Source organism: Pelobates fuscus, chromosome 7, assembly GCF_036172605.1.
Source record: "Pelobates fuscus isolate aPelFus1 chromosome 7, aPelFus1.pri, whole genome shotgun sequence".
NCBI lineage: Eukaryota > Metazoa > Chordata > Amphibia > Anura > Pelobatidae > Pelobates > Pelobates fuscus.
Genome location: NC_086323.1, coordinates 118487183 through 118514634, shown reverse-complemented (window position 1 = coordinate 118514634; position 27452 = coordinate 118487183). Strand labels below are relative to the sequence as shown.

The 27452-nt window shown below is 43.6% G+C and overlaps 1 protein-coding gene across 2 annotated transcripts in view; it reads left to right on the top strand.

The window, feature by feature from the left end:
* The first annotated feature begins 757 nt into the window (after positions 1-757).
* The window catches only part of LOC134568153 (thiosulfate sulfurtransferase-like), a 142509-nt gene continuing 115814 nt past the window's right edge, over positions 758-27452 (top strand). The window contains exons 1-2 of one of the 2 annotated variants that reach the window (XM_063426503.1): positions 758-1413; positions 12394-12717. In XM_063426503.1, the coding sequence (XP_063282573.1) occupies positions 828-1413; positions 12394-12692 (885 nt within the window). In that variant the 5' untranslated portion in view covers positions 758-827 and the 3' untranslated portion in view covers positions 12693-12717. Of the gene's footprint in view, positions 1414-12393; positions 12987-27452 lie in introns of those variants that run through there. The other variant, XM_063426504.1, reaches the window with a different exon arrangement.

Sequence of the window (27452 nt, the reverse complement as noted above, 5' to 3'; positions counted from 1 at the left end):
AAAGACACATTACTGTGCGTATTATTGCTGTGGAGCTCTGTTATTCACTCAGACATACCCAACAATATAGATCTTCTAGAAAATAGGGAAATTAGGACATAGAAGAGTGACAGAAGGATTTGGGCCCAAAATAGGGACTGGCCCTCCTAAATAGAGACACTTGGGATGTATGCTTCTGGTAAACCATAACGTGTCCATCACACAGCACATTAGACATCAAACTGTCCACTGTGCATGTGCCTGGAAACAGACTTACAAAACATATGGATAAGTCTTGTCTGAAGTGGTACTGATTTCCCCTTTCAAAGTTTCAAAGCAAAATCTGTGCAAATGGACACAGCCAAAACAAATGCAATGAAATGACTTCTTTAAGTTGCAGTTTACGCAATATATGTATCTGCATAGTTCCATAATATGGGTTAAGCAGAGTCGTTATAAGTATCAGTCAATTCCTGATTTAATGAGAGCTCACTTCAAGTGCTGCAAAGTTTGGGGATTTACAGACAGTGCGAGATCTTTATTTCTTAATCTAATTGTTTTTGCATAATTTCTAATGCTCTGTCTATACAATGTAGTAAAAAAAAAAGTATTAGTTTCAGCTTGGAGGGTCCCTTTAAAACATTCAAATCGCAAAGCACTGCTAGCATAGACGTTTGTAGTTTCTTCCAGCATGCTGAAGAGTTAAAACCAAATTCCCAAATGAGTTAGTCCAGCCCCTAAGCAGAACTCCAGTATGAATATAAGTGCCAGTGGCTTGCCCTGCCTTCTTTTATTGACTTTACTGTGCTGTTCATGCTAACACAGCACGTTCGCTCTCCCTTTGGAAAATGTCACAGCTTCTCTCTAGAGCTTTAGTTTCAATCAACTGGCTTTCGGAAGCCTTGAAAACCCAGACAGGGCCAGCCTTGAGGGTACTTGATGCATCATTTTACTATCCAGCCATTAGAAATGGACGTAAAGAGTATGAAGAACAGCACATTCCGGGAGCATTGTACTTTGATATTGATGAATGCAAAGACCAGGGGTCTCCTTATGAAGTTATGTTGCCAAGTGAATCTAGCTTTGCCAAATATGTGGGCAACCTTGGCATTAATAATGATAGTCATGTCGTAATATATGACGCCGATCACCTAGGCATGTACTACGCACCAAGAGCCTGGTGGATGTTTAAGGTGTTTGGACACGATAAAGTGTCTGTACTGGATGGTGGGTTCAGGAATTGGCTGAAGAAGGGTTTGCCCGTAACGTCAGAGAAGACCAAGGTGAAGCCAGAGACTTATCATGCAGTTCTTAATACCTTGCGGGTGAAAAAGTTTGAAGATATAGAAAGAAACATAAGCAGCAAAGAGTTCCAGCTGGTGGATTCACGCTCAAATGGAAGGTACACTGGCACAGAGCCAGAACCAGGAGAAGGTGGGTGAACTGTATAAATAGGGAACTGTACTTTTTTTTTTTTTAACCCCTTAAGGACACACAGTGGAAATATTCTGTCACGTTGGCATCTTACTTCCGAAGTGGTATCGTTAAGAGGTTAATTTGAAAATGTTATTTAAAGAACCAATGAACAATAGCAAATCTTCAAACATAATGCAAAAAAGATAGATAACATTAGTAAACATGATGTACACAAATTAAAGTACTGCAATAATTCGGTAAATAACAGGGCAGCAAACTGTGCGAAAGGAAAGACTGTGGAAAAACAAGGAGAGTTGATGCTTCTAGGAATCTTAATCTAATTAAAGAGTCCCTTTATGCACCATAACAACTACTGCGCACTGTAGTGGTTGTAGTACCGGCATGTCCCTGGCATCAAACTGAGGGATGCCTAGACACTGTGGCCTGACCCTTTGCACAGCATATTGCTTCTAGTATATTAGAAATTTCCATTCTGTCCAGATTTGGACACTATTTACTGGCCAAATGTTGCTAATATGGAAGTATAATGTCTGTATTATTGATATTCCAGTAGATCCCCCATTTGTTTTAAACTAGTTGAAAACAGTTTGAACAGAAATGTGTAGGAACCATAACCACTTACGATTGCTCCTTTAGTCTTTGCAAAAATGGAACATTATACTTAAACCAGGAATTCGAGAGAACTGGCAAAGGAATATTTTTTACTTAAGTTTTTGATGGGATTTTGTTTTGTAGCTTTAATCTTGGGTATAATTAAAACCACCATAAGGAATGGTACGAAAAACACAGTAATAATTAATCCTGTTTTACCTTGAGCACTAGCCTTTACGTTTCCCTGAATTGTGGTGTTTTTCTTGCACAGTAACTTGAAATGAAGAAAAGGTTGAGATAAAAAAAAAATGCAGGGAAATGATACAGAAGAAGAGAAAAGATAAGGAGCAGCTTTCTCAGTCAGTAGTCCTCACAGATAAAAATGTTCAAAACCCGTGTGCACACATGATAAGTAATAATACATGCAGGGGCGTACCTGGAGCATTTGGCACCCGGGACGGATCTTATAAACCTCATAAAATGTAAAAAACACCCACACATTTATTTTTAAAAAAAAATGTATTTAGCACTGAGCAGTGTTTGTGTGTTTGAATGTAAGCATGTTTTTGTATGAAGTATGTGTGAGTGAATGTAGGGGTGTGTTTGCACGTAGTGTTGGCATCTGAATGCAGGCGTGCATTTTTGTGTAGTGTGTGACAAACTCCCCTCTCCAAGTGAGTTTGCCACGAGCTCCTGGAGGAGCCTGCTTGCCAGTCTCCTGCCCACAGACTATGGGCCCTGCAGGGAAACCTGTAAAAGACTACAGAACTTGACCGACCGTTAGCACTGATTTCATGGAACTGTTTTGGGCATAGGACCATGTGCATGGTCGGTCAAAATTATGACTTCCAGGAAATTCCTCCGCTACAGTGGTTTTTAAAAATATTTTAATATGTGGTGTGTTTTTATGTAGTGTTGATATTTGGATGCAGGGGTGTATTTGTGTTTAGTGTTGGCGAAATGCTGAGATATATGCACATATACTCAAATATACACACATTGGCACACATGCAAATACACACAGATGCACACACTGGCACATACGTATACACAGACACCTACATATACACATGCAGATACATAGAAACACAGTCATGCACAGATACAGACAAATACTGACACACATACAGAGAAAAACAGATACAAACACACATATAGATACAAACACACACACAGACACACACTGACACACATGTAAAGAGACACATATGCACATACACACATACAGATACACTGACACACAGACACATATACAGTTACACAAATACAGACACAGAGGTATAAGTGTGCGTGTGTTTATTGTATGCAGTTTGTGTAGTGTATGTGCTTGTGTACTGTATGCAGTGTGTGTGTATAGTCTATGCTCTGTTTGTGTATAGTGTGTATGCGGTGTGTGTGTATAGGCTATGCAGTGTGTGTGTATGCTGTGTGTATAGTGTGTTTGCAGTGTGTATGCATATAGTGTGTATGCTGTGTGTCTGTATAGCGTGTATGCTGTGTGTCTGTTTAGTGTGTATGCTGTGTGTGTGTGTATAATGTGTGTGTGTATAGTGTGTATGCAGTGTGTGTATAGTGTGTATGCTGTCTGTGTGTATAGTGTGTATGCTGTGTGTGTAGTGTGTATGCGTATAGTGCAGCCTTCCCCAAATTCCAGCCCTCCAGATGTTGCTGAACTACAACTCCCATGATACTCAGTCTATCTATATCATTAATGGAATCATGGGAGTTGTAGTTCAGCAACATCTGGAGGGCCGGAGTTTGGGGAAGCCTGGTATAGTGTGTATGCAGTGTGTGAATAGTGTGTTGTGTGTTTGTATAGTGTGTATGCTATGTGTGTGTATTGTGTGTATACACTATTGTGTAATGAGTGTATAGTGAGCAGTGTGTATTGTTTGTGTTTGTGTGTGTGTGCGTGTCCCCTCCCTGACTCTTACCTGTGTCCAGGGAGGGGGTCACACACTACATTCCCTGGTGGTCCGGTGGCACAGTATGGTTGCCCAGTGAAGAGGGGCCCAGGAGTATCCACATCCAGCAGCAGCATGTTCTCTGTTCTCGAGGTTGCCATAGCAACTTTGATATTTCTTTCTGTAAAAATCCAGAATTATACAGAAGCATCCTGTACCTCTTTCAGCAAGATAGTTTTGTGAGTCTAAACTCTTATGATGAGGGCATTCCAGTTTGGTGCCAAAGCATGAGGTGAGAAAGTTTAACTACCAGCAGAACAATAAATTTTTGAACGTTCCGGGTGCTTAATACAGAATTTAGATAAAGACATTAGAGAGATTGTGATCAACATTCAATTATAAATTCGTGTTAAAACTCACTTGCAGTTAATTTTCCAATCCAGTCCTCAAGGCTGCAATAAACTATTATGGCATATAGAAATTAAGGAACACTCCAACTGCCATACGCATTACATGTCAATGTAGTGGTCATGGTGCCAATACTACCCTGGCTCCAACCCCCCTCGTAAGGAGTCATACATTTTTTGAATGGATTGACTTCTTACCTGGGGTCCTAAGGGAGCCACCTCCCAACTCCACTATCTTTTTCACAGAGCTGAAAATTCCTCGGCGGGAGGTTACATTAGCTCTATTGAAATGCAGAGCGTACCTCATTGGCTGACAGCGTCATCTTAGCTCATTGATTGAAGATGATAGTGTAGGCAAAGGTAGTTTTTTAAAAACTCCTTACAATGGGCTGGTACCAGGGCAGTCCTGCCGCCCGGGCCCCACGTGTAGCGGCGTGGCCCACGCACTTAGGGCCACCCGATGGGCCCTGTATCTTCAGGGGCCCGGTCAGCGCTGTGGCCGTGGTATAGCGCGACCGGGCCCCTTTAAAAAAAAATGCCGCCGCAGCGCAAGTGCTGCTGGGAGGAAGTGGTTACTCCGCGCGGGAGGAGCGCGCCCGGCAATGAAGAGGGAGAGCCAGCCGACTCCCAGTCCCATCAGCCCCAACAGCCCTCCTGCAACTAAATGGTAAGAAACAGGAGGGTGGCTGTAAAATGAGCTGTGTGTGTGTATGTCTGTATGTATGTCTGTCTGTCTGTGTGTATGTATGGATGTCAGTGTCTGTATGTCTGTATGTATGCCAGTATGAATGTATGTCTGTATGCATGTATATCTATCTGTATGCATGTCATTATGTGTGTATGAATGTCAGTGTATGTATGTCTGTATGTCATTATGAATGTGTGTATGTATGGATGTCAGTGTCTGTATGAATGTATGTATGCCTGTCTGTATGCATGTCTGTATGTCTGTATGCATGTCTGTATGCATGTATGTCTATCTGTATGCATGTCATTATGTGTGTATGAATGTCAGTGTATGTATGTCTGCATGTCATTATGAATGTGTTTATGTCTGTCTGTACGAATGTATGTATGCCAGTATGAATGTCTGTCTGTATGTTATTATGAATGTGTCTGTGTCTGTATGTCCTTATGCATGTGTGTCTGTATGTATGTTAGTATGTGTCTGTCACTATGTACGCCTGTGTGTCTGTATATGTGTGTATGTCTCAGTATGTGTGTGTCTGTATGTATGCCTATATGCGTATCAGTATGTGTGTCTGTTAGTATCTATCAGTGTCTGTGTGTGTGTATTCCTGTGGGCGGGATTTGGAGGCGGTCTCTGTGGGCGGTTTTGGAGGCGGCCCCCCAGGGGCCCAGACCCTGAGCTCAGTCAGGGGCCCCAGAATTTCTGGTGGCGGCATAGCCTGGCGCCATAACCACATGCGAGCTGTAGTAGTTATGTTGGAGTGTTCCTTAAAATATTAAGAGATTCAGTAGGGTTTTGCAAACTTTCTGCTAAGATATCTTAAAAAGTATTTATATATCTTGAAAGTATTTCCTAAAGTTTTCACAATTTCTATTTTAGTGCATAGTCTCAATTTTTAGGGTATCCCCGAAAATATGCCCCTGCAGGTCTCGACTGTATGTGCAAGGGTATGATTTATTTGTTGCAAGTAAACATATTAAATGTATAAAATCAGAGATAAGGGGCTTTTCCACTCCCTGGCAATGCAAACGTTAGAAGCAATTTAAAAAAATCGTTAAATATATTTCAGAAGGTGAGCTGGTATATATATACCAAAGGTCGCCAGAAGCCCAGGTATGATTGGAGTTTGTTGAACTACTCCACAGAACACTTGCAATCAGTATTCAGCACAGTCTTGTGGTCTGGTTGTCTTTATTTTTAATTATTTATCGACGAATGTTCTCACAATGAGATGATATTAACAGAAAGAAGTAGAAGAATAGCTGGAGAACAGAATAACAATTTAAGTCAAATCAGACTTTTGGATGAGTACAGTGGCTAAGCTGCATGGAATGATGTCCCTCGAGTAGGAAGAAAGCTCTGAAGTGTGATTATAGCCCTTATTCCCCCATACATCAGACAACACTTGATGATGGGACAATGATAATCTCTATTGGTAACAGTGCAACCGTTTATAAACTGATCCCTAGCAGGGGTCTCCATTTACTGTATAGGTAGACCCTCCCCGGCGCTTATGTGACTGGGAAAAGATTGAGTTATCCATCGCTCAAACCATTTATCTCCCAGACACAGGAGAGCCCAACATACAATAACCCCCAAAACATCAGTGAAATAACCCCGACCCCCACACACATGATACATCCCCAGAAAGGTCTGGCCCGAGCACCCATTCTGGTAAAATAGCGCTGGGTTTCATAAGAAATTAGAAAAACGCCATCGGGGCAAATGTTTAAATGGTCGGCCAAGAATTCTTGGCCTAAATTAGTTCCATTGGTATCAAATGCCGGTCAATTCACGGAAGGTCCTGCGGAGTGGAACACAGAAGCTCCCCCCTGGCTCTCAGGGAGCGATTGTTCAGTAGTGTCTGTACCTTCCCTTCAATTAGAGCTTTCCTAGCTCTTGGGGAAGTAGGTGAAATCAATAAGTGAACTTGACCGGTTAATGGTGTGAACCGCGGCCGAGCCAGAGTTCCAGAAAAATACGGTCAGGTCCCACTGAAGTCCTGGCAGCTTGCTTACCCTGGCTCCCCAAATTGTTAGCAGGCACGGTGGAGAGAGCGCTTTACTGTAGCACATGGAGAGTAAGGTCGAGAGAGCCAGGGGTAATGACAAAGTGAAAGATTAAACAAATAAGTCAGGGTCTGCCACAAGTACCTTAATAAATGTACATACATTTGCAATATATTTTTATTTATTTTTTTTAAATCGACTTTAATTACAAGCAGGGCCGGACTGGCCTACCGGGATACCAGGAAATTTCCTGGTAGGCCGCCGGCCTTGGGGCTGTTTGAGATGTGGCTGCACTCAGCCACAAGTCAGGAAATTATTTTTTTTCCTGTTAGTCTATGCAGCCGCGGCCGCACATTCCGGCCACTGCTTCTGCTGTTTGCGGTCAGAGGAGGCTGGAGCTGAGCGAGCGCATTTCCTGTCAGCCGCCGGATGTGAGCGGCATATGACGACATGGCGTCGCATCCGCCGGCTGCGCGGCGGCAGCTCTACACTGACTGCATCCCATGGCGGCATCTCTTCCCTCCTGCACCATTGAGCTGCATCTGCTAGTACAGGTAAGCATAAAGGGGCTTGGGGGACCTATTGTGTATTGTATTAGGGGAGGGGAGGGGGGAATCAGCAGTATATTGGGGGGGGGGTAAGCAGTATATTAGGGGAGGGGGGATCAGCAGTATATGGGGGTCAGCTGTGTATTAGGGGAGGGGGTGACAGCTGTGTATTAAGGGAGGGATCAGCAGTATATGAGGGGGGGGTCAGCTGTGTATTAGATAGGGAGGGGGTCAGCAGTGTATTGGATAGTGGGGAGGAGGGTCAGGGGGTCAGAAGTGCATTAGATAGGGGAAGGGGGGGTCAGAAGTGTATTAGTGGGAGGGGGGTCAGCAGTGTATTAGGGGATGGGGTGACCTCACAGCACCTCTACCCACCATACAGAACCCCTAACCACCTCACAGCCCCCCCCTACCCACATCACAGCCCACCTTACAGCCCCCTGCCCACCTCACAGCCCACCTTACAGCCCCCTACCCACCTCACAGCCCCCCTACCCACCATACAGAACCCATACCCACCTTACAGCCCACCTCACAGTCCCCCTACCCACCTTACAGAACCCCTACCTACTCACAGTCCCCCTACCCACCATACAGCCCACCTCACAGCCCCTTACCCACCTCACAGTCCCCTTACCCAACCTCACAGCCCACCTCACAGCCCGCTATCCACTCACAGTCCCCCTACCCACCTTACAGAACCCCTACCTACTCAGTCCCCCTACCCACCATACAGCCCCCTTTCCCACTCACAGCCCCTCTACCCACCATACAGCTACCCTATCCACCATACAGAACCCCTACCCACCATATTAGAAAAATAAATATATATATCAATAATAGTAAAAACAAGAGGAATAGGCGCTCACTAAATAAACTAAAGGTGGGCAGCAGTGAACCGAGCAGGAATTCCCAACGCCTACTCAGAATAGTGAAACAAACAAGGAAAAAAGTGGTAAACCGCGCCCAAACAGTACAAGTAATAATAAAGATGTATACATACAAACTGTCCTATAATAAGGGATGTATGGAACCTTCAATAGAAAAATACAAAACAATAATAGTGCAGTATATCAGGCAAGTAAGAGTAGTTAAAACTTATAAAAGACTAACTCACACTTTGCAGAGCTACTCAGAGCTCTGCCGTATAGCGCCTAGACGGTACAATCCCCGTCTCAGGATGTCAAGTGATGGTGCAGTGCGGGGTCCAATCCTCCACAATAGTATATGGAAAAAAGAGAGATAGGATCCAATAGTATAGTATGTATTACAAACAGTGTTGGTAAAAAAAGGAAAAATATCCTACTTACAGATTTCAGAGCAAATATCTTGCTCTAGTATGTACAGCATACGGTGGTATAATCCCCACCAACGGATATATGTCAGGATTCAGGAAAATCAGGAACAGCAAATAAAGTAGTAAAAACTGTAACTTTATTTAAATATAAAATATGTCTATAATAGAACAAATTGATATAAAATCAACTACTTAACGCGTTTCGCCCAGTCTAGGGCTTCTTCAGAAGTATCAAGTCCAAGTTTGGGTAAAATCCGCTTATATAGGTGTCCCTGATTGATGAAATTTAGTCCTGGTGTGATTTCGCTTCCTACTTCCGGGTCGCGCACGTCGCCCGGAAGTGACGTCATCGCATCTTTCCGTGGCATGCTGGGACATGTAGTCTCCCGCCGTTTGTGTTGTATGCAACACGGAAGTGACGTTGGTATAGCTCCTAGTGCCTTATGGGGCATGTAGTTCGTATTGTCCTCTTTCCCATAGGCACAATTACGTCACTTGTGACGTAATTGTGCCTATGGGAAAGAGGACAATACGAACTACATGCCCCATAAGGCACTAGGAGCTATACCAACGTCACTTCCGTGTTGCATACAACACAAACGGCGGGAGACTACATGTCCCAGCATGCCACGGAAAGATGCGATGACGTCACTTCCGGGCGACGTGCGCGACCCGGAAGTAGGAAGCGAAATCACACCAGGACTAAATTTCATCAATCAGGGACACCTATATAAGCGGATTTTACCCAAACTTGGACTTGATACTTCTGAAGAAGCCCTAGACTGGGCGAAACGCGTTAAGTAGTTGATTTTATATCAATTTGTTCTATTATAGACATATTTTATATTTAAATAAAGTTACAGTTTTTACTACTTTATTTGCTGTTCCTGATTTTCCTGAATCCTGACATATATCCGTTGGTGGGGATTATACCACCGTATGCTGTACATACTAGAGCAAGATATTTGCTCTGAAATCTGTAAGTAGGATATTTTTCCTTTTTTTACCAACACTGTTTGTAATACATACTATACTATTGGATCCTATCTCTATTTTTTCCATATACTATTGTGGAGGATTGGACCCCGCACTGCACCATCACTTGACATCCTGAGACAGGGATTGTACCGTCTAGGCGCTATACGGCAGAGATCTGAGTAGCTCTGCAAAGTGTGAGTTAGTCTTTTATAAGTTTTAACTACTCTTACTTGCCTGATATACTGCACTATTATTGTTTTGTATTTTTCTATTGAAGGTTCCATACATCCCTTATTATAGGACAGTTTGTATGTATACATCTTTATTATTACTTGTACTGTTTGGGCGCGGTTTACCACTTTTTTCCTTGTATATATCAATAATATGTAAGGCATATATGTATGCATTTCTTGCCACCCCAGATGATTGAGTAATCTATAAACACATTATATATATATATATATATATATATATATATATATAATGTGTTTATATATAATTACTCAATCATTTAATGCAGTGTTTCCCAATTACCCTAGGGTTTCATGAGAACAATATTGGGCTTCCACGGCGATTTGCACGTCGGGTGCCCCAAGCATTTAGGGCCATCTGATTGGTATCGCTAAACAGGGGTCCTGTCAGTCGCCGCGGTCATCTAAAACCGGACCCCTGTAGTATTGGATGCTGGGAGGAAGGGACAGTACTTCCTCCCAGACAGAGCACACCTCCTGGAGGGGGAGAGGGAGCAGCGAGGACTGACTAGCACACCAACCTCGGCCAGCAGCACTGAAGATCCTCCTGCAGAAATGTTGATTCACTATGTCAGTGTTCCACGGTAAAAAAATAATTTGGAATCCCTGATCTAATGATTGAGTAATCTATAAACACCTAACAAATTATATTGTGTTTATATATTACTCAATCATCTAGGGTGGCAACACATAGCCGTACGTATTACATGTGACAATATATGGCGCAGTGACTTATGGGGCTGGCATAGATTTTTTTTCCCAGGGCTGCTTTGTATCCCCAGTCTGGCCCTGACTACAAGGCACTGTATACGAATCTGAAAGCATATAGCCACTGGAATACTGGAATGAGTGGATTATAGACTATGGGGCCTCTCGCAGGGGTGAAAGAGTTACAAAAGGAATTTGTGGAGTTTTTCTTTTCTAACTCTGTATGTGAGTGGATATGCAAGATATGTGCAAGGCGTGAGATAAATTGCCCCATACCATATTTTAAGAGTATGAGAAGGGGTGTGGTATAACATTTGAGATTCTTGTAAACATGTTTGTTTTAAATAATGATTGTTTCAATACAAGAGTGACTATGTGCAAAATTATATTCTGCCGGGGCAGAGCCTAGCTGCAGAGCTGAGCGGTCGCATGGCACTGGTGCTCCTAAGATTTGAATCACTTAACACCCTATTCGTAAAAAGAACTATAAATAGGATGGCGCAAAGGGAATGGTAGATCTGACTGTTTCAGCGACAAAAACAAATCCTGGTAAAAAGATTTGGACACAATGAAACATACAGTAGTGATGGTGCGCAAGAGTAAAAATAGCATTCACTGTGGACCTCTTATAGAGAAACAATATGCATCTGTGTTATTGATTAAGGTGCACACAAGGTGTATTAATATGAATATTAATAACTGGTGCAAATCAGTGATTGTGACCAAACAGATATAATGAGTAAATATACTTGGAACATTAACCACTCTGATATCTATATAGGAGACAAAAAAACAAGACAGGGCTCCTAGTGCAGCACAATTAAGTATATCTACACAAGACAATTAGCTCTTAAGGTATTACACTCACAAAGTTGGAGTGGTAAAAGCACCACTCGTGACTATGGCACTCAGGGAGGATCAGCCCCTAGAGTGTGTAGGATCCGTGGGAAAAAACACTTGCAACCTGGATGACAGGTAAGTATTCTTTATTTGACAAGAGTTAAAAACAAAGATGATGTGTAAAGCTGCTATATTATTGCCATACCTTGTCGTAATATGTGGATATATTATGTGTGCTCCTGCTGTTGTGCAAAAATAAAAAAAAATAATTATATTCTGCCTAGTAATATATATTGGATTACATAACTGAGAAACCTATAATTTCTGAGTAAGGAGTGTCTGTATAAACGCTTCCTTGGAGGATGTAGGTGTATGTTCTGCAATAAACCAATTAAGCTGATGTCAGTATTCTTTTGTGTGTAGATATGAAGGATTATTACTGGCAAGCATATGCTATCACAGGAAAACAAACTAAGTGGTCACATCATCCTTATTGGTTTATCCATGCAATTCCTGCTCCAAATCACTAATCACAGTGCTGACACCAAAATCTTTTGTGGGCACAAATGTATGCCAACAGGACGCCAGATGTACTAAATGATGTACTGTACATATTACCTGTATACGTGAGGAAATGGCTAAAAAAAAAATACATGAAAGTTTGATTCTGTTTAAAATTGATCCTCTTGTAACTAGAAATTTAAGATACATCTTTAGTGTGATTTTTGGAGTAATATTCTGCTTTTACTTTAGGTATTTACCCAGGCCACATCCTTGGCTCCTTGAACCTCCCTTTCACTGATTTTTTAACAGAAGAAGGTTTTGAAAAGTCCCCTGAGGAAATCCAGCAACTCTTCAAGGCCAAAGGAATTGACCTCAGCAAACCTTTGACTATTACATGTCGCCGTGGTGTTACCGCCTGTCAACTTGCTATGGCATCTTTCATTTTAGGCAAGGAAGATACTGCCATCTATGATGGCTCCTGGTTTGAATGGTTCCAGCGGGCTAAAGCAGACCACAAGGTTTCGCAATGGAAGAATGAGAAAAGTTAAACTAGAGGCATTTTCCAGACACCATGTCGCGCCAGTCTTTAGAGGCAACATGGTCACATATAAGAATATATATATAAGAATATTGCTAGAGATTGATTGTGACTTGGGTATAAGGATAATGTATTTTGATGAGTTATGTACCCAGCCTACTGTGCTTTAATTGCTGAGCCAATGATTAGAGTGTTTGTATATTAGGTTGTGTTTGTTTTATTTCTTCTTCTACAGGGCCTGCTAGGCCAGCACATTTTAAATGTCTTTATATCGATTTAATAAAATAATAACATTTAAGATTTATCAATCGTTGGCAGCCTTTATTGAAAGGCAATATTAACTTTCATTTTTCATTTCTTGCTAAAATGAGTTGTTCTTGGAAGTCAGTAAAAAGATATGTGATATTTACGATCATAGAATGTAAGCTCACTTGTGTGTTTTACTTGGCTTAGTTAGTGTAACTATTCTCCCGACATAAGAGCAGATTTTGCATTACACCGGAACAAAAATTGGTGTTTAAATGTTCAATTACAGCTGCAAACAGCAACAATTTTCACTATATGCAGCAATATAAATGTCTAAACAGTAAAAGAATACATATTGGGGTCAGTGAGACCACAGCATAAACGAGGGGCCACTTGCTAGGAAATGTAAAAAAAAAAAAAAAGGATGCTACTCACTTTGAGAGAAGCAATTATCTGTCTCTCATACCGCAATAAATACATAGATTTTTAATAAATAGGTGTGCAGCACTAGTACAATTATCCACATCATCATCAATTGGAGGATACCAAAAGGGGAAAGTTCGGTATAAAATAAGAAAACAAATTGGCTTTTAAAATACAGAATTTTTCTTTAACCCCTTAAGGACCCAACTTCTGGAATAAAAGGGAAACATGACATGTCACACATGTCATGTGTCCTTAAGGGGTTAAACAAATTTACTTTAAAAAAAAATACCTATAATTGAACCCCACTATTAACCAGTTGACACCCTGTATAATTCTTCTTGTCTTTCTCTACCTGCATGGAAGGGGTGGAAGTCAGACATAACCAGGAAGAGGCCCAATTGGCCCCTTGTTCTTTAGGGTGGAGGGTCGTTTTATGAGAGGTAAGGGATCCTCAAATGTCCTCCTCTAATATTCTAATAAGGACAAGGATGGCTAGTCATATGGCCCTGATAATCTAATTGGGCCAAAGGATGCTAAGAGAATTGGACATCCTCTAAACCCTATTAGATTAGATTGTGCATCCTCTTGCCTTGTTACATTATTAGGACAAACAGACGTAGGGAACCTTGTATTCCCATTATAGTATTCTTCCCCCCCCTGCAACATACAGAGAGTAGGAAGGGGTAGGGGGATATGGGGCACACAGGGTGGATAGAGAAAATGGGAAAGAGACTCAAAATTAAGCCCTGCACTCAAACTCCCACTACTCTTGGGTGGCAGCAATGACCATAGTACTCATCAGCCCCAATACATAGGATTAAAGCAAAAGAAGCCAGAGCCAGGAAAGGGAGAAAAAAAATATTAACCCCTACACACTTATTAATCATTAATAGGGAACACATGTGGTGGGTGGCAGCATTGCAAATGCAAACATACAAAATAAAGTACTGTGCTCAAACTCTCACTATAGTAAATACCAGTCCCAATACATAGCACAAAAAAAAAAAGTTACCTGCAAACTATCCCAAATCCCTATGCACATTTAAATTATTATTATTATTATTATTATTATTGCCATTTATATAGCGCCAACAGATTCCGTAGCGCTTTACAATATTTTGAGAGGGGGGGATGTAACAATAAATAAGACAATTACAAGAAAACTTACAGGAATAATAGGTTGAAGAGGACCCTGCTCAAATGAGCTTACAGTCTATAGGAGGTGGGGTATTAGAAACATTAGGATAGGAAATATCAGGTAGGAGTGAGCAGAGCTGGAGGAGAGAGCAAAGCACTATCCCATAGGAGAGCAAGAGACAGGTATGTAAGGGAGAGATTACTCTGGGAGGCCATACGCTTTCCTGAAGAGATGGGATTTAAGGCCCTTCTTAAATGATTGAAGACTAGGGGAGAGTCTGATGGCAGTAGGCAAGTTATTCCATAGGAGAGGAGCCGCCCGTGAGAAATCCTGCAAGCGTGAGTTGGCCGTACGGGTGCGAGCAGCGGTCAGGAGGTGGTCGCGGGCAGAGTTGAGGGTACGAGGAGGGGCATACCTCTGGATCAGTGAAGAGATATAAGAGGGGCTGGAATTGTTCAGTGCTTTAAATGTATGGGTTAGCACTTTGAATTGACTCCTATAGGATACAGGGAGCCAATGTAAGGACTGGCAGAGGGGCGAGGTGTGAGAGGACCGACTGGATAGGAAAATCAGTCTAGCTGCAGCATTCATTACAGACTGTAGCGGGGCAGTACGGCTTTTGGGGAGACCAATCAGGAGAGGGTTACAGTAATCCATGCGGGAAATTACTAGAGCATGGACAAGCTCCTTGGTAAATGGGTGTTTTTTTTACTATCACTTCAATTGGCATTAAAGTTTAAGCCCACCTGCCATGTCAAGCCACCCTCTGGACATTTAAATAACTCGTAACACTTTTTTTGTTTGTTTCATTTTCTCTGAGAAAATAGTTTGTTTCTCTCATTTTGCACAAACCCTAGCACAGAGAAGGCTCTCTTATTAGGCGATTTAGGCAGCTGCCTAAGGCCTCGCGCTTGCTGGGACCTTGCAGCCGCCTAAATCACCTTAGTGTAGACTGAACTGTCGGGTCCTCGGACCAGGACCGAGGGCCTGACAGTGAGAGGGGGCCCGGTGGCTTGCCCAGTATGCTGCCGGATGCGAGGCCCCTCCCATGGTTTGCCCATAGAGAGCCAAGCCTCAGATCTGCCGCTCTGCCGGGTGATTATGTGATGTGGTTCTCGCAAGCTCAGAGCATTTCCGCGGGTTACCACGGCAACGCTCTGACCGGAGCTCGTGAGAACGAGGTCTGCAGCTCTGTGCGCGGCGGAGCTGCAGACAGGATAGTTAACCCACCGGACCACCAGGGATTGCTACCACCGGACCACCAGGGACTGCTACCACCGGACAACCAGGGACTTACATTAAAAAGGTTGAAAGAAGAAAATGAAAGGAATCTGTCCCAGTATGGTACTAAGAAATCTGTCCCAATATTAAACTGAAAAGGGAACAATAAATACTTTATTAATGAACTCAAAAACAAACTGATACTGAGTCACTAGGTACTAATGTCTCAAGGTGCTAATGTCACAATGGACACTAGCTGAGGCAGAAGGTGTTACTAATGCCGTATACTACATAAAGAGTATCCCCAAACGGGAGGGGAGTAAATAAGACATACACAAATAAAAATAAAAAGAAGCGGGCATGAACCCCCACATACCCTGCCACCCCACACTGACTCCCACGTACCCTGCCTCCCACAGTGACTCCCACATACCCTGCCCCCACACTGTCATACACCCTGCCGCCCATACACTGTCATACAACATGCCTCCCACACACTGTCATTCACACTGTCATACAACCTGCCCTGCCCCCCCACATTGTCATACATCGTGTGCCCTACACTGTCATACACCCTTCCCCCCACACTTTCGCACATCCTGTCACAGACACTGTCCCCCCCACTGTCACACACCCTGCCTCCCCACACTGTCACCATCCTCCACACTGTCACCTTCTTCCACACTGCCCCCTCCAAACTGTCACCTTCCTCCACACTGTCACCCTTCCACACACTGCCCCCCAACACTGTCACCGATACATACAGTCACCCCTCCTTAACACTACCCCCCACACTGTCACCAACATGAAAACTGTCACCGCTCCCACACACTGCACCTACACATAATGGCACCCTCTAACACAACCTCACCCTCCCAACACTACCCCACACATGACTGCTGACCCATATAATCTTTTTCCCCGGTTGCCCCAAATAAAACACACCAGACCTGAATAAGTTGGGTAAGGGTAACAGCCACAGCTTTATTTAACCATAATATCATCATGCCAGCAAATTCCTTTGTCAGCTGTTGGGGTGTTCTCCAACAGACAGCTCTACACTAGTCTCCAAGAGTCCAGAGCAGCCTGCCTCCCGCCATCAACTCCTGGCAGGCTGCGACTCCCCAAGCCGCCTTGGCGTTTTCATCCCTTGTATCTGCGCTGTCTAGGAAGAACCACAAGCTGTGACAAAACAAGAACACAAAGACACTGACACCAGAAACAGAACACAACCAAGCCTACTATTGTTAGGGATGGCGGGAAAGTCAGGATCCTTCAACTTGTCTGCGCTGACTGGTAATGCCCCTCCTCCCTTCCCCCTTTTTATCTCCTGCTCCCCATTTGCAACCATGTATCTACCTGGAGACAACCCCCAAACCCTGGGCATCAGTCATGCTCTCCCTTCCTTATTTTCCAGGGAGAAACCTGACTGCTGACCCATATAACCTTATTCCCCTGTTCAATCAAATTGGCAAGTTTGTTAAAGGGACACTATAGTCACCAGAACAACTACAGTTTAATGTAGTTGTTCTGGTGAGTATAATAGCTCCCTTCAGGCATTTTCATGTAAACATTGCCTTTTCAGAGAAAATGCAGTGTTTACATTGCCCCTAGGGACACCTCCAAGTGGCCACTCCTTAGATGGCAACTGGAGGGGCTTCCTGGCTCAAGGCTGCACAGTAGGCACCAGTGCCGTTCAGCGTTCCCACGCTCTGCATAGATACCCAGGAAGATCATCACTACCATATATTTTAACCTTTACCCTACATAGGGAGATATGCCTGATTTTCCTTCTAGTGAGACCTCTACCACCCATCCCCCTCCCATTTCTTTGTACTTATGGTATTGCACTATATATATTTTTCTCTTTAGAGATTATAGGTTCTTCATAGATACAATCAATCAGTTGTATTTTTATGTAACTAACACTTTGGTGTGAGTTGGACATATTTTACTTCCTTTACTGTTTTTTATTCTCTTTTGTTTGACCTTGTGCACAGGTCCGTGTGTGATTTCTCTGTATTTTTCTCAGCTCTACCTGTTGTAGCCTACCCAGCTCCGTGTATAGGTTTCTTTGTATTGTGCCCAGCTCTGTGTATTAGATCTCTGTTTTTTTTCTAAGCTCTATTTGTGGTATGGCTATCTCTGTATTGTATTAAGCTCTCTATATTTTATAGATATCTTTATGTTGTGCCCAGCTTGTTTTATTGTAGGAGCTACTCAGTGTTATGCTCAGCTCTCTCTATTGTATGAGTATCTCTGTATTGTATAAAGAGGAGTAAAATTCTAGGGAAAGAGTCTGGCAACCCAGCATCTTAAAACTTAAAGGACCACTATAGTGCCAGGAAAACACTCGTTTTCCTGGCACTATAGGGTTAATAGGTCCCCCCCTTCCGCCGGGCTCAAGAGGGGTTAAAAGGTTAAACAGTTACCTTTCTCCAGCGCCGGGCTCCCTCGGCGCTGGGGAAATCTTCTCTCTCTTCCAACGTCATCCGCTGAATGCGCATGCGCAGCAAGAGCCACGCGCGCATTCAATCAGTTCATAGGAAAGCATTTCTCAACGCTTTAATATGGACGGCAGTGTCTTCTCACTGTGAAAATCACAGTGAGAAGCGCGTAAGCGCCTCTAGCGGCTGTCAATCAGACAGCTACTAGAGGCTGGATCAACCCTAATGTAACCCTATGTTTACAGCTGCAGGGTTAACCCTAGATGGACCTGGCACCCAGACCACTTCATTGAGCTAAAGTGGTCTAGGTGCCTATAGTGGTCCTTTAACTAGCTGCCACTGTTACTATTAGTTTCAATAATTCCCATTTCCCATCCACCTAACTATATGTGTTGGAGCAGAGATTAAGCTGGGCTGGGATATTAGATTTCCCCCTTCAGTGCCTTCTGCTTCCCATGAACCAAACTCTAATTGTGACCCACTTAACATTCTACTTGTGATCTTCCTAACATTCTACGTCTGGTGTACATGTAAATCCCTGCGCTTCCATATCTTGCCAATTACCTGTCTAAATCTGAACAAAACAAATATATCAAATGTCACTGAGAAAAAGGTTACAAACAGTTACAATATATATATGTATAAATAAGGACTTATACATGCAGTCTTATACAAATGAGATCAGATGGAAAGGAAAGGAAGTATCCTGAATAGCAAGTTACAGAGAAATAGAAGGAATATACCGTATAAAAAAAGGGAAGAAAAATAGCCCCCAAAACGTAGAGAACATTTTACAGCCTGTGCTTTGTTGGCACTTGGCTCTAAATCTGAAAATACTGGTAAATAAAGCTGGACTGGAGCCAACGTGGTCTCAAACCACAATAAACAATCATAGCAGTATGAATTACTGTTCAAACTAAAAAAACAGAAGCAGTAAATAACCATAACAAGGGAAAAGGTATATAGAAATAGATTGCACAAAGACAGAGTACGTCCCTATCCGTGCTTTCGTCAGCACCTAAACATAGGCTAAGATAGTGAAATAAGACAAGCTGCTTTAAGGACTCCCTAAGAGTACCAAGTACGGGTACTGCATTCATAGGCAATGTGCGTAGATTAACTAAACTGGCAATGTTGGAGCCCCTACTGTCATTTCATCAACTAAGCAGCTCTTTCGGGGAGCCTTGCAAAAAGTCATCACTTTTTTTTTCCCACCATTCCAAAGGGTTTTTCACTAAGGCGAGTAATGCTGGGAATTCACAGTTCATTTTAAATTTAAGACCTCAATACCCAAACGGAAATCAGAAATATACTTTCTAATTCAGCTATTTTAGTCTTAATTTTGAAATTCCCTTTTTTAGTCACGGCAATTCTCACTTTGGTAAATAGCCCTGCTACTACAGAAATCCAGCATGTAAAATGTACATTATAGTATTTAGACCAAAAGTTTATAAAATGCTTAAAGGTTTTTGGTACATTCAATGTCTTGTTAAGAAAAAAGGTTGTGTTTCTAAATACAGATAAGAACTTTAATACAAATTCAAATGAACCCTTTCGCATTACCTGCAATCTCACCATGTGTTTAGTTCAGAACAAGAGACAAAGGTTAGATGAGCTGGGTACTGCTTTTAAAAACAAAGGAAAGCCATTTAAGTTAATTTGTAACAAACATGGTGTTGCGCCAGTGGGCAGTTATAGTGATATGATAAGAGAGTGAGGCTTTTCACTGTAGAAAATGCCGGGGAGAGGTGAATTTTTATGTCACACACATAACACGTTTTGTCCAAGCTTATCTGATTGAGAAACATAAATGGGATTAAAAGTGTCTATGACCAAATATGCATTCCTTACACACTAATACTATTTATAATAGCAATATTATTTCACTGTGCTGTGTTTAAACAAGGGATGCTATTTATTAGATTAGATATTTCAATCATCTTTATTCAGTATAGAATACATTTGTACTATTTAAATATTGATTATTACCCATATTACTAATCTATTCTAGGTGATGTCACATCATACCAGTTGTTTTAAAATAAATATATGTTCATTAAAGGAACACTCTAAGCTGGAATTTAGAAATACTTTAATGGATGTAATATATAAATATTAAAAAGCTAGTGCAAGTAATAACATTTGCAAAAATATTTTTTTCATGGAAAACTCCAAGCACCATAACCATAACAGTCAACTGTAAAATGTCTAAATGTGTACACTGGTAGTGCTGGCAGCCAGCAAGCAAATAGTTTAAAAAAAACTCTGGTCTCGTGGCACGGGCTGCTAATGTGGCATCTGGCCAACGCTTGCTAGACAGCTGCCACGTTAAAAAGAGCCCACAGAGGTCAATAAGACCCCCCATATTACTATACGGTAGATTTAAACCCTCCATTATTGTAATATTAGTACTAGTTATTGTTTTCTCTCACTATTATAGGGTGAGGTGGTATATAGGGTTAAATAATTTTGATGGGGGGTGTCCAGGTGATTGGGGACCCCTAGACACTCATGCTAGAGTGTGTGGGGGCTGGGGGAACACTAGGTTCCCCTTTGAATATTATAATTAAGGCTCCCACCAATGGGTAGGGACTGGTGGGAGGGCACTAGGTCGTCAAGGCTTTTAACCCCTTAAGGACACATGACATGTGTGACATGTCATGATTCCCTTTTATTCCAGAGGTTTGGTTCTTAAGGTGTTAAACTATATGCCTGCTGGCTGCTGGCGCTGCTAGAGAGCATATAGTACTTAAAATTGTATTAAATGACACAGAGGCTCCTATTATGCTTATTCTCTTTCTTTATTCCTCAGCAGTAAAAGAGAGAGGTAAGTATTCAACAAAAATGTAAATAATAACATAATTTACCCTAAAGGGTTAACCCTATACAATCTATTAACCAATGAGAGTGTTCCCAGCATAATAGAGTCCCATGTGACCTTAAGCCACTTTCTTTTGCTGCTGCCTCCTCAGCTAAGTACACTTTTTTGTTTCTCCTGTCATTATTGAGAATTTGTATGTGTAATTTGCCCTGTTTGGGCTAGTTGTGGTCGGTTTGTTTATTTCCCGACCGTCTATTTCATTGCAGTTTTACTGCCTCATACCTGAGGCTCTCCTCACACGCCGGGTACCTTCCCTCCCTGCTTGCGCATGCGCACACCGCGGCCATCTTTTACTAGCGCGGCCAATAACGCTCGCTTGAGGGGGCGGGAGTTAGCTAGTGTTGCTAGGCAAGTCACCGGTGCTCCCCAGGACCTTATTCCTGAGGGAACACTCGGTGAGCTTGCTCTATTGATTTATTTGTGCTTATTAATTTTACGCTGGTGCCTGTTTAGCTGTTGCTTGCCTTGTTTAAACAAATCATATACTGTTTAACTCCCTTCTACAGCAAATAGTGCCCTATTTGAGCTGCTATTTTCTGCCTGTCATTTAGCATAGTTCTGACCATACAGTCAAATAAAATGTCTGAGATTGCTGGCTCTGCCACCAATGCGCCCATAACCCCTGACCCACTTACCCAGTCCAAAACTCCGGCAGCCACTGCAATGTCACAGGAGCAAACGGACACTGAGGAGTTACACTCCCTCCTGGAAGTTGCTATGACAAAGTCCGTGACACAGGCCATATTTAACGCTATGGGGGTCATGTCAGACAACATCTCGCACTCCATTACCATGGCGCTGAAATCCACTCAGCTGCCACCAACTCCCACTAATAACCCCCCTGAGAATAAATCGGTGGCCCCTAGTGGGCGTAAAGCCGCAAAAAAGTCCAGACACTTGGACGACAATACCTCCAAAACATTACAGACGGACAGGGTACGTCCTGTCACAGAACATGTGGTTGCACCACAACTAAGAGCCCCCCACTGGGCAAAATTGGTGAGGAACTGGAAAAGGGCGAGAGCCCTCACTGAATCCTCCGAATCTGAGTCGGAGCAAGAGGAGGTACAGAGCGAGTCCGATGAGGAGGACTCAGATGATCCCAGCACTTATCTTCCAGAACACAGTTCCTTAACAGGTATGGGAACAGACCCCAAAGATGGGGGGAATGAGTCCGCCCTGGTTGACCCGCAGGGCGAACCACTTTTTGACCCCGACACCTTACAACACCCAAGATCCTCGGAGTGGTACCCACTGGAGCACGTAGCGAAATACATCGCTGCTCGTATCAGGAAACCACTGGACAAGGTGGCACGAAGCAAACTCCGGGCAGAATGCCCACGGCCCACTATCCCCGATATGGCATGCGCCACCCCGGATGTGGACCCAAAGATTTCCCAATTTTTGGGGAAGTTGGGTTGGAAAGCCAAAAAAGGCCTGGACTTTGCCTGGCGGAATTGCCCGGATAAGGTCCTGGATGTGCTGGGACCAATTGCAAAAATGTTTGACATGGTCGAACTGGCACTGACAGATGGTACACCATTGGATTTGGAAGCCCTTAGGGGGTCGATACAGCGAGCCGTATGCCTGCTGGGCAACGCCAAAACTGCAGTAGCCACTGAAAGGCGCAAGGCAATTCTGATAAAAATAGAGCCCAAGCTAGTGAACCTAGCTATTTCAGAGCCTGGGCCCTAGGCAAAAGCCCTCCTATTTGGTGATAGTTTTGTCAAGGAGTTAGGCACATATGTAGGCACCTTTACGGCATTTGATAAAGCTCAAGCCAATATGAAACGAGTGTTCCACCAGAGAGTTTTTGGCGGGGCCGGCAGATATCGGGGCCGTCTGCCCGGCCGATCACCCCGGGGTTCATACCGGGGCTATCAAGGCCCCGCACAGTCCAGGTTTACACCGCCTGAGATCAGAACTACCATACCGTTCTTCCCAGTTCGGGGCAGACCATGGCAGTCTCGAGGACCCAGAGGTTCTTCCTATGGCCGACGACCTTATGGTAAGTTCAATGCCTCAGCATTTGGCCTCATTGACTATGGTGGGGGGCAGACTGTGTCACTTTATCAACGCATGGCGCAGGCTCACTGCGGATGCATGGGTCCTTCACACGGTTCAAGGTTACTTGATAGATTTTGTACAATACCCGGTTCAAATGCAGCCCCCCAACCGCATGTTTTTCCCCACACACGACCAGGACCAGATCTCTCAAGAGGTCCAGGCCCTAGTCTCCAAGGGTGCAATTTCAGAAGTTCACCCTCTAACACCAGGTTTCTTAAGCAACCTCTTCCTAGTCCCCAAGAAAGGCGGAGTCATCAACCTATGACTCCTAAACATGTTTGTCACATACCATCACTTCAAGATGGAAGGGATACACTCTCTCAGAGACCTCCTACTTATAGGGGACTGGATGGTAAAACTCGACTTGAAGGACGCGTACCTCACGGTCCCGATTGCCGACGAATGCCAAAACTTCCTTCAGTTCCAATGGAAAGAGACCTTATGGCGTTTCAAATGCCTACCGTTCGGCCTATCATCTGCACCATGGTGCTTCACAAAGCTCCTGAAACCAGTGGTCGCCCTCTTACGCAGCAGGGGAGTTCGACTCATAATATCCTTGGACGATATCCTCATAATGGCACAGAACCCTCATATACTCCACGAACATTTTTTCTGGACAAGGACTCTACTAGAAAACCTGGGTTTTCTAATCAACTGGGGGAAGTCGGTCACCAAACCCTCTCAATCAATAGAATTCCTGGGATTCACCATAGATGCTGTGAACGGAGCACTCCTACTCCCAACAGTCAAATCCATCAAAAAGGAAATCAGGCGGACCTTAGCTCGTCCTGTTCTTACCTTGAGACAGCTGGCCAGGATTGTCGGCCTCCTCTCTGCATCAATCTAGGCCATATTCCCCGGCCCTCTGCATTACAGAGCACTCCAACGACTGAAAGCCAAGTACCTTCGCTTGGGGCACTCATACTCAGACTCTGTTCCTCTCGACTGCAGTGCCAAAGAGGCAAGAACTCAAGTGGTGGCTCCAACACATGGAAGCGTGGAACGGCCGAGCCATCTTCGGCACCACCCCAGACATCATAGTAGAATCCGATGCAAGTATGCTCGGCTGGGGTGCGCACTGCGGAGATACCTCCACCGGAGGAAAGTGGTCCTTAGAGGAACAGGGACTACACATCAACTGTCTCGAACTGCTAGCCGGATCATTTGCCTTACGGAGTCTTTTAAGTATATCGACCAATTGTTACGCATGGACAACATATCAGCGGTCCGCTATATCAACCACCTCGGGGGCACGAAGTCAACAATACTAGCGGACCTTGCGAAAGAGTTCTGGCAATTCTGTCGGGACCGCAACATCTCGGTACAAGCAGAGTACATCCCGGGGATGTCCAACATTGTGGCGGATTGGAATTCCAGACACCTACAAGATGCCAGCGACTGGCGACTGAATCCTGTCGTCTTCAGCCATTTACAATTACTCTGGGGCCCCTTGGATATTGATCTGTTCGCATCACGCTTGAACACACAGTTGCTAAAGTTTTTCAGCTGGAGACCAGATCCGGAAGCTCTAGCGATGGATGCTTTCCTCCAACCGTGGCCAAATACCCGCCACTACGCTTTTCCTCCTTTCTCCCTCATTGCACGAACTCTACTGCATCTCAGACGTCACCGAACATCCTTGATCCTCATAGCCCCTTTTTGGAAGTCTCAGCCCTGGTTCCCTACACTCATGGAAATGTCCATAGACCTCCCGAGATTACTGCCGGTGACACCCGAACTCGTACTGGATTCCGACGGGAACTTACACTCCCTTCTACGTCAGGGACATCTCAAGCTCTTAGCATGGCTCCTCTCAGGGGACCCTACTACATCCCGAATATTCCACAAGCAACTCTGGAACTCCTGACAGGGGCTTGGGCCCCAGGAACGAGAAGGTCATACCTACATGCCTGGAAAGCATGGAATAGTTGGTGCATGGAACAACACGTGGATCCCGTATCGCAAGTGTGAGTCAGGTTCTAACTTTCCTTACTTCACTTTTCGACCATGGCCTGGCATATCAGACAATCAACCTGTATAGATCAGCTATTTCGGCAGGCCATCAAGGCTGGAGTGGACTCCAGGCAGGAAAACACCCAGTGGTATGTCGACTTCTACGTGGCATCACGTTTGCACGTCCACCACGACCTAAGTATGCAACTTTGTGGGATGTTGGCATAGTTCTTCGATTTTTTTAAAATTGCCCAAAAAATTAGGATCTTTCGATCAAGCAACTCACGGCTAAATTGGTTACACTGTTATGTCTAGTCTCATGTAAACGTGTCTCGGATGTCAGAGCACTGGATCTCACGGCACGCTCCTTTACACCAGAAGGCGTCTCCTTCGACATATCAAGACGTACAAAGACATCCATCACATCAGTATTCTACCCAGCCTTTCCACATAACATTAATCTGTGTCCAGTGCTCTGCCTCAAAGAATATGAAGTAAGGACCGCTCCAATCCGTGATTCCCGGTATCCAGATCTGTTTCTGGCTCTCCGCCAACCTTACCAGCCGGTTTCTACAGTTACCATAGCTCGCTGGGTTAAATGGATCATGGAGTCGGCTGGCATTGATACCTCCACGTACGGAGCGCACTCAGTGAGGGGTGCTATGGCATCAAAGGCCTTTTCTATCGGTTGTAGACTAGAAGACCTCCTCCGTGCAGCTGATTGGTCCAACTAATCTACATTCCGAGAATTTTATTTCAAACCAATTTCTCATTTTTCCTCTTCAGTGATCACACAGCTTTGAACTAGCATAATAGGAGCCTCCGTGTCCTTTAATAAAATTATCAGATTTTACTAATTTCATGACGTAAAGTCATGATTTTATAAAGGACACGGAGGCGAGTATTATCCCGCCCAATCCAGGTAAGTGAGGCCCTCCCTGTGCATAATCTATCATATAATGGGTACGAAATGTGTAATAATGTGATTTGGTTTTCACCTGATAACTAGTGCTGAACTGACAGATGAGTTTCTGGTAGCTAAGGTTGTCATGTGATATGGAAACAATATCTAAGACCGGATTTTACCATTCCTTTTCTTGTCTTACAGCCTCCTAATTGGGTGTCATTCTGGTCCATGTCTGCCCATGAAAGTTTTCAATCAGAAGGTTGCCAGTTATATTCAGAGCTCCGTTGACTGAATTACCCTGGGAATCTCGGTTGGCACAAGCTTGAAAAAGACCTTTGTTGGTCGAAACGTTGCGTTGCATTTTGTTACATTAAAGCTGCATACGGCTTAAAATTTGGAGTGCCTGTGATCTTTTCTTCTTTGTATATTGTCCTGGGATTGCTAGTCCTGATCTGGAGCACCCTTGGCCGTTTGGATTGAGTGCGGTTCCCACTATCTACTCTGCTTTATAAAATCATGACTTTACATCATGAAATTAGTAAAATCTGGTAATTATCATTCACTTTGAAAAAAGCAAGTGAATGATGATTTGTGAATGTGTTTCCTGCCAGATGCACTCTGTTAATAATTTTAGTAAACCTAGTGGGGTAGGAGCTGTAGTGGGGACATAATGGCTGCAGTGGATAGTGACAGTGGCTACAGATGTGGTAGTGGGAGAATACTACAGTAGTGGTGGGATAGTGGCTGCAATGGAGGATAGAGACTGTGGTGGGGATGATAGCAGCTGTAGTGGGTGGATTGTTGCTATTGTGTGGAATAATGGCTATAGTGGGTAGGATAGTGGCTCTAGTAGCGGAATATGGACAATAGTGTGTGTGGGGGGTGACTGTAGTGTCATATAGGGGTGTTATAGGGGGTATAAGGGTGATAGTGGGGGGATTTAGGCTGAAGGGCTGTATTGGGAGAAAACTAAAACTAAACTAAAGTGTGTTCCTCCCTACCTGAGGTTACTTTTAGCCAGGGCGGGGGAATCCTGATCTCTGGTGATTTGGTGGGAAACTGGCAAATCCAACCCTGGATATTCCACGTGTTACCCTTTATGTAGAATAACATAGAAATAGGTGCCTAAATTATTGGGGGAATTATCACAAGCAACTGTGAAAATGCCCATAACTGTATAATTTCTTTTAAATGTGTAAAACTAAAAAGCTTTATTGGTAGTGGCTTAATACATTGTGCGTTTTTTAAGGCAAATTCTAATTCCATGTTGCCTGAAACTGATTAAAATATGAGTTTTGTTGACATTGGAACACTGCAATGTCTAAAGACCCCTAACTAGTCCTATATCTAGCAAAGTAAACCTGGGAAACACAACTACCGGTATATTTGTGTTAACATGCTTGCCCTTTACCATAATTGAAAAATACATTGCTACTATAATCTAGTGCCATCTAGGGGTGACTTAACCCTCCCACAGCTATGTC